The 8,478-nt window shown below is 46.0% G+C and overlaps 1 protein-coding gene across 1 annotated transcript in view; it reads right to left on the bottom strand.

Annotated features, from left to right (window-relative positions):
* Window positions 1–2,967: 2,967 nt before the first annotated feature.
* PDE8A (phosphodiesterase 8A) overlaps window positions 2,968–8,478 on the bottom strand; it is a 104,343-nt gene continuing 98,832 nt past the window's right edge. Inside the window, exons 19-23 of the mRNA XM_019640173.1 lie at window positions 7,493–7,625; window positions 6,053–6,220; window positions 4,422–4,551; window positions 3,670–3,781; window positions 2,968–3,165 (exon numbers count right to left, since the gene is read on the bottom strand). Of these exons, the coding sequence (XP_019495718.1) occupies window position 3,165; window positions 3,670–3,781; window positions 4,422–4,551; window positions 6,053–6,220; window positions 7,493–7,625 (544 nt within the window). The 3' untranslated portion in view covers window positions 2,968–3,164. The remainder of the gene's footprint in view (window positions 3,166–3,669; window positions 3,782–4,421; window positions 4,552–6,052; window positions 6,221–7,492; window positions 7,626–8,478) is intronic.

Raw genomic sequence — 8,478 nt, 5'->3', positions numbered from 1 at the left:
TGTTTCCATTTTAAACTGTCACCAAACTTAGTGGGGTCTAAGAATGGGGGAACTCTTCTCCAAGCAATAGTTACCCATCCCACAGTGTCTCTACTCTGGCCGGATTGGCTTGTGTTAACATCAGATGTGTTTCTTTAATCGTGGGTTTTCAGTCATAGAATTAATCTGAAGTATTTCAGATCCATATAAGTGTATAGTATTCGCTCCCAAGTCCCATATCTTGAGTAGCCATTCTACATCTGGCATTTCTTTCTGACTACAGTGAATTATCCTATTTCCTCATTCTGCCCTGGAGAATTCTGTTCCTTCAGCACGTAGCGACAGGCGTCAGGCCAGGCCAGTGAGACAGTCAGGAGGCAGGGCTTCCAGCGCTCTTTCTGGGACAAGTACGGGTGCGGCTGTCAGCTCGTCAGTTGCAGCCTGAGAGCTCTGATCTTATGCTGGAGACTGGGTGCGGTGCCCCATCTGCAGTCTTGAGAGTTGTCCAGATGGTCACCCTCCACCCTGCATCTGGAGTTACCTGTAGGGCATTCACTGGGTACTTTTCATGTGATGCTCTGGTGTGACTGACATAACTATCGGAATACAGTCCATTTCGTATTCATAAGTAATGTTCTATACATGTTGCAGTTGCAAATGGGAATCTTCTTCATTTTCTGGTATTTCATTGTTATTATATAGGAACACTACGGATTTTTGTACATTGATTTTTGTAAAGTCTGAGTCTAACAGCACAATTCCCTTATCCATTCTTGTACACAGGACATGACATTATTTCTGCTCTTTCACTGGGTAGCATCCTGAAGATTCTTGAACAGTCGTCTTGTGTGCATTGGCAGATTTCTGTAGCATGGAGCTAGAAATACAATTGGTGAATGAGGAACTTTTGTAGATATTTCCAGATTGCTCCCCACTGTAGTCGTACCAACCTTACATGCCTACCATTGATGTTTGCGCCCTCATCAATACTTCACATTGCCAGATTTTTACAAACTTAATCTGAGGGTTGTAAAGTCTTGTTTTTTGCCCTTTTCTTACTGACGTTTAGGCCTTCTTTATCCTGAATACTAACTTCTTTCTTCTATAGGTCATCTTGAAATCTGTGGCATGTTTTTTTAGCATGGTGTGTATATTTTGCCATATAGAATTTGTAATCTTTTAGACAATTTATTCCTTGTGTGTTTTCTGAAGTTTTTGGTGTCATTTAAAGAAGGTTTCCCCCATTCCAGTGTCAAAGTTATTTTTTCACATGTGGATATTTATTCTGCAGTGGTTTTGCATATGCTGTGAGCTAGTATTTATACTTATTTCTGTCCATGTCTCATAATTTGTTTATCTTTTATTGGTTAGTCCCATTTTATTCTCTTAGCTTACATTTTAGTGACTGTAGATTCCATATTTTCTGTTCCTTTACAATCTCCCTTACCTTGTAAGTAATCACATTGAAAGTGTGATCTCTAATACACAAATCTCTCTTGTCCTCCTGAACATACAGCACTCGGGCGCGCTGTCTCCCTCTTCCCCTCCCTCCCTTCCTCCCTCCTTCCCTCCTTTCTTCCTCCTGACTGTCCAGCACTGTTATTGTCCCCACTCGATATATTTTAGTTTTGACCCTGTGCTTACCCGTCTCTGTTTGCCGCTGCTTTTCTGTAACCTCCTCTTGTGTCTGGACTCATTTCCTAGAACTACAGCTTCCAGCATTTCTTCCCATGGGGTCTGTGGATAATGAACTGAGTGCATGTCCGGAATTTTACATTCACTCCGGATGCTAGTGTACTGAGGTTGGTGATGCTAGGCGGACAGTCTCCTTCAGTGTTTTGAAAATGTCACCCCTGTGTCTTGTTGCTGCAGATGAGAAGTCTGCTGACAGCCGAGCACTAGTTCTTTGGTAAGTGCTCTGGCTTTTCTGACAGCTTTTAGGTTAGGCTCTGAGCCCCGGGCTCTTGTTTCGTTGTGTCACGTGGGTTTATTTTATTGATCCCACTTGGGATCAGCATGACCCACTTGGGATCAGCATGACCATTAAATCTGAAGACTCGTGTCTGTGAAAGCCTGAGGGCTTCTCAGCCTTTGGATGGTGCTTGTTCCTATGTTTTCTCCCTCTGGATCTGTGAGTTTAGACATTTTGAATATTTTGAAGTATGTCATTCTATCTTCCCTATGTTAACGCTGGTCACATTTTCCATTTTTAACCGCTGTGCTGCTGGCTGAGTGACTACCTTAGCCTTCCAACTAACTAGTTCTGTATTGAGTCGTGTCTGGTCTTTGTAAAGAAGTTTAGTTTTCAACAATAATATCTAGAACGTCTGTTTGGTTGTTTTTTAAATATTCGTATTCTTTTTTAAAACTACGTTGGTTTACCTTATAGTTTCTATTGCCTCTTTTTTCTCTTCAAATATGTTAAGGATATTCATGTTAATGGGTCTTTTAGATGATTTTATTCCTGGTTCTTGGTGGTGCCAATTTCACTGCTATGTCTAGTCATGACATCTGAACTCCTTGTGGTGATCCTTTCCTGGCACCTGGAAGACTAGGGGCGCGGGCTTTCTTCCCACAGAGAAAGCAGCCTTGGTTTCTTTAGACACAGAGACCCCTGAGGGGTTTGGCACTGTCACACCCCAGGCTGCCCATTCCCAGTGGGAAGTTTTTAGTAGTTCTGAGAATTTTTCAACATAAATAAAGTTATCTTCTTCATTTAGAGGGAGAAAAATTGTCTTAGAAAACTCCAAAGAAAAGGTAACATGAATTTTAAAAACAAATAGTTTAATTTCATTTTTATCTTTGGAAAAAGCGATATAAGTTTAAAATGACACGCACTCTGACATGTCGTCATTTTTACCAGTCCTACAGTTATTGAAAATGTGAGAATATATAATCTTTATAAATTTCTAGAATCCAAGATAACCACTGAAGATGAGAATAGATTGGTTTTAAAATGTCATTTTAGTAAATACTCCATTTTCGTTCTTTGTGTCTATGGAAATATTTGGTAGAAACACTGTACAAATTAAGGCAGATGTTTGGAAAAGTCATTTATAAAATCGTAGAGAAAAGGTATTCCATCCAAATTTCTTTTCCTTCACAAATCACTCAGCAAAGTCCATCAGTGATTAGAGCAGTTTGAGAGGTCTGGGTGCTGTACAGGAGGGTCCAGTCTCCATAGCTCTGAAATAAGATCCATGCAGAAAATGGGCTTTCAGAAAAGTTTACCATATACCTAAAGTATTTCTATAGTTCAAATTGTCATTTTTATTAGGTTGGTACAAAAATAATTGCAGTTTTTGCCATTACAAACAATGGCAAAAACTGCAGTTACTTTTGCACCAACCTAATATATTAGTTTGCATTATGAAAATAAGTCTGTGCGACAACACACATGTAATGGATGAATCATGTAAATTTTATGGCATTTAAAATGGGCTTTGGAATCTTTCAAAATTTATTATAAAAAGCATTCTAATAACTGATATTACTGATAGGACAACATTGTGAGAAGATGTTACACAGGATTTCCAGGAAGGTAGGTAGGGTGAGGTAGCTGAGGGGACAGAAGGGGAGATGGGAAGGGGAGGGGAGGAAGTTAGGGCAGAACGGAAACCCTGCTACAAGCTCTCCTGATGGAGGGGCCCGGGCACTGAGGCAATGACAGTGACAGGGATGGTTACGCACCATTCAGACTCAGCTGGCGGCCGCAGGCTCCGCAGCTTCCTCTCGTCCAGGTCTTTCCAATACTTGAAGTTGCTGTCCAGGTGCTGCAGCAGCTCGGGCAGGTCCACAAAGGCTGGGGGAGGAGACAGAGCTGAGGCCTCTGCCCAGGTCAGCTTCAAGCATTTGGAGGAAGAGGGGACAAGAGGGGCAGTGGCCAAATGCCCAGGAACACTGAGCAGATAGGAGGGGACACCCAGCATCTGACGTGAGCCCAGGGCACGAAGGAAGTGCTGCCCTCAGGCCAGCCGCTCCTCTAAGAAAGCCTGCTGAGCTGATAACTAGTAACTAAATCGGGGAGCTCATCTGCTCAGTCAGTACCTTTGGGACCGCGTGTCACGAAGAAAGATGAGGGAGCCCCACTGGGATGCCCAAGGCCTTTTCTGAGAAGCTGCCCGCACTGCAGGTTACAGAAGAGGGATGGGCAGCTGGGGGCAGATGGCACTGTGGGCTGTGGCGTCAACATTAGTGGTTTTGAATCCTAAGTTCTCCACTCCTAGCTGTGTGGAGCCAAGTTCAAGTCCTCACCTGGAGACGAGGGCAGGGAATGGGGAAGTGCATGGAGACCCAGCCCTCAGGGGCCCTCGGTGACATCTTTCTCATCTGAGAATGATGTGGCTGGGAAGTCTAAGCCCCCAGCGTGTTCTAGCGCCAGACAGTGTCTGCTTCTTCCGGGGCCCCTCTGCTGGTTAAAAAACAGATCTCAGAGTTCTTACCGTCCCACGCGTCGAACATGCCTGTGATAAAGTAGTCAATGAATGAGATTTGGGACTTGGGGATGCTGCAGGTATTTCTATCAAAAACTGGCATCACCACAGGTAAGTCCTGCCGCTTCTCTTCATCGGTCTGCAACACAGAAAACGCCAGAATTCTGAGACTGCAGGACCTGCTCCCTTCATTCCCCCAGAGCCTAAGGAGCTATGGTGAGTGGCTCACCAGATACCGAGTTGTTCCCAGGGTGGGAACCCCTCGCCAGGAGGGGTTGAGGACACCCACCCCAATCCAACCCAGACTTCTCAATAGCTGGAGGTTGCCTGCTGAAGCGCCTCAGGTGATTCCAAATGGTAGGACCCACTGGCTGCCCCCGCTCTGCTGCTCCTGTCACAGGGGAGCCCAGTGGCTGCTTCTCATTTCAGACCAAATGGTTTTATTTGAAAAGGCTCTAAACACCCTTAAGATCCCTGAGCTTAAAAAACGTCTGGCATGAAGAATTTTTATGTACAGTCATGCATTGCTTAAGGAAGGGTGTGTGTTCTGAGAAAGTGTCGTTAGTGACTGCGTGCTTGTGCGAACATCACACACCCAGCTGGTAGGCCGCCACACACCTGGGCTGCCAGCCTGTATGGCATGTGACGACTGAGGAGTGCAGGCAGCTGTCACATGGTGGTGTGTGTGTAAACATGTCCAATCACAGAAAAGGCACAGTAAAAATATGGTGTCAATGCTAAACAACGGTGCACCTAGACAGGGCACTCTCCAGGAATGGGGCTCACCCGACCGAAGGTGCTCTGGGGGGGTGGGTGGGTGAATGGGTGTGAAAGCCTCGGACAGGACTGTGCACCCCAGCAGGCTTTATAAACACTGTCCCACCAGCCAGCTTCCTGCTTCCTTCCAACAGCGTGAGAACAACATGGAAGCTGTCCATGCTGCTCCATGAAGGGGGATGTGGCCCGATTAACTGGAAATAGCAAGAAACTGGCTGGGTGAGGTGTGGGTCACCATCACAGTGACTGTCCGGGGGCGTGAAAGGAGGCCTGAGGATCAGTAGGAATCAGAAGTCAAGATGGGGAGACAAAGGCACACGGGACTGTCACGGCAGAGTGGTTTCGGCTGCTGAATGCTGGAGCAGAGGTCAGATTCGGGAGTTGGGTGGTATTTGTGAGAAGGGTGGTGGTTTACATGGAGAGCTGTAGAACTGAGGACTCAATAATTTTGTGTTTGGTTCCATTGACCGTATTCTGGCACAAGGGCTCTCTCCTGCGTTATAAAGTGACAGAAGAAATACAACTTATCTGTGCTTTACATCATCACAACCTATTTCCAAAGTGCAGGGACAGGCTGGCTGCACACTGCTGCGGAACGCTTTGACTGAAGTAGCGGTGGCCAATACTGCCTGATGGCCTGTGTGCTGGGGCAGCCTTAGGTCCCAGCAAAGCACTTACAGCCCTGCATGCTGCAGGTGGCAGGCTGGTGCTGGGAGGGCTGTGGCACCGTCAGTGTGTGGCGCTGGGGACAGGCTCCCCGGTGCTGAGCCAGAATGGTGGGTGAGTCTGTGCCCTCGAAGCTGAGGTGCTGGGAGTCACAGGGATGCTGCTCCCTCAGAGAAAAAAGAGAGGCTGTGTCTCACCTGAGAGAAATACTCTTCAGAGATGCGTGCGGCCCACTCGATGCACTGCTCCCGGGGCCGACACGGGTTGGACACATCAGCGCACTTGATCAGCATCCGTTTGATCAGAGTCCGGTTCTCTGGGGTCCTGAGCATAGTGTTTATGGCTTCTTGCTCTTTATCAGTTTCCTAAAACACGAGAGGAATTCAAAGCTATCAAATGGGTCCTGGTGCCATGTCCTGTCTTACGGTGTGGTCCCGCTGTGAAGGACCATGAGGTCCAGGGTCTGCCAGTTAGGGGCTGACAGCACAAGGCCAAGTCCTGTCACCCTGAGCTTGGTCCACACGTGACAAGGTAAGCCCAGTGAGGTTCCAGCAGCCCAGAGGCTGATGATCTGCCTCCCCTTCTTGGCTGGTTTGTCTTCTCACTCTAAATACTTCTCACAGTGGCCTTGTCTTTCTGTTGCTCTCCCTTGGTAAGAACTCAAAGACGGGCTTTATCTTTTATTTACTAAAAAAGGGTGTGAATTGAAAAAAGATGTCTCTGCTCTCACAACAAATAGTCTTGTGGTCCCCCAGGCTCCCTGCTTCTTCTCATTTGACCTGATCTCCAACCCAGCCTCGTGGCAGGTGTGACAGTGATGAGCTGTCAGGGTACCAAGACTGTGTCATTCACTGACCCTTCTTAACACTGCCCAACATTTTATGGTGTACAGAGGACTTAACTGTCATTCTCTTTTGATCTGCATTCACAAAAAGCTCTGGTGGGAGGCCTGGGAGGCAGGATTCTGTACTCCGACATTTTATAGATGAGGACACTGGGATACAGAGAGATGAAGACACTCATCCAAAGCCACCAAGCTGAGCATGTGGAGTAGGTGGCAGGGCAGACACATGGGCCTCAGGAAGAGGGTCCATTAAAGAACATTCTCTAGTTGCTGATCTGACAACACATCTAGTAAATAGACACCATTTGTGACATGCCCACCCTGTGCCATGCCCACTGATCCTAGAGATTTAGTATGCCTGTTTTACAGGTGAGGAAACGGTGAAGCAGAGCTAGGTGGGGACTTTCCTCAGCTTTGGCCTCCTGCCTAGCAAGAGGTCTGATGTTATCCTCGCCAGGCAGTTGTGTGGACACCATGCCTCACATCCAGAAATGAGGGGCAGTAGTGTCACACTCCTGTGACAGAGCCAACAGAGGATAGTGGCTGCCACCATACAATGTGCACAGTGGGGAGTAGCTGGTGAGAGACCCCAAGGACTCCAACTGACCCCAGGATGCCCAAGAGAAGGGTAATGGTCTACCCTTCTCAAGTACATTCACCTAAAACTTGACCCCCCAGAGTTTTATTTTGTTTTCTGCCAAGTTGTGGTACTTTGAATAATTTAACCAGTGCAAATTAAATTCCATAGGGATGAGAGCCCAAACAGGCTCTCTTGGCAGTCAGTCTCCCTTACCTTGTTTTCTTCCAGTGCTGACAAGGGCTTGGTGACACTGTTGACAAACTTGTTGACATGCTCAAAATGCTTTGTCATCTCTGTGGCCAGGACCATATCAATCACCGCCTGGCGCAGTGTCCGGTAGTCGTTCCTGTTTCAGATGACAAATGAGAGGCTCCTACAGACACGATCCAGACCCATCGGGCATGCATGGCCACTGTGGCTACAGTGCTAGTGTCACTGGAAGTCACAGGTTAGTGCTTTGGTCAATAGCAAGGTGAATCCCAACCCAAGTTAAAATCAGAAGCTTCAGGGCAGGACCTTACAGAAGTGATGACCAATTGTCACCCACTAGAGTCAGGCACGTGGATCTTAGAATGTAGTCAAGGAGAGCGAGCCTGCTCTTGGTGAAGATGGGTTCTGTGGTCATGGAGACCATACCCGACAGAGATCCAACTTCAGTGCCCAGGAATTTAGAGGGGAGACCTTCTGACAGGCAGTACTTGATACTTCATCCTCCATCCAGCCCTTGTGTTTACTTAATTTTTAAAAATTGGTTTCAGGTACAGAGAAAATGAAATGAAATCTCTATTCTGCCCCCTTTTCCAATAACGGCTTTCATTTCCCTGGTCAGAGATTAATGATATAATACAAATTTAATATAATATGCCTATATAATATGTATTATGTATATTATATAATCTAGACTGGTTCTCATGTGTATTATATAGCATATGTGATAAATGTATTATACAATGCGATGACAGCTTATGTGATAGGCGTATTATAGCATCTGATAAGTATACCATATAGCGTATGTGATAAGCGTATTATACACTGTGATGACAGCATATGTCATAAGTGTGCCCTATAGCATGTGATAAGTATTATATACCTTATGTGGTAAGCGTAAAAAATAGCACATGTGATAAGCGTATCACATACCATTTGATAAACGTATCACAGCATATGTGATAAGTATGACAACATATATGATAAGCGTA

The sequence above is a fragment of the Hipposideros armiger genome, unplaced genomic scaffold, assembly GCF_001890085.2.
Source record: "Hipposideros armiger isolate ML-2016 unplaced genomic scaffold, ASM189008v1 scaffold_48, whole genome shotgun sequence".
In the NCBI taxonomy this organism is placed as follows: domain Eukaryota; kingdom Metazoa; phylum Chordata; class Mammalia; order Chiroptera; family Hipposideridae; genus Hipposideros; species Hipposideros armiger.
The sequence above is the reverse complement of the archived record's forward strand: the minus strand, read 5'-3'. Positions and strand labels throughout refer to the sequence as shown.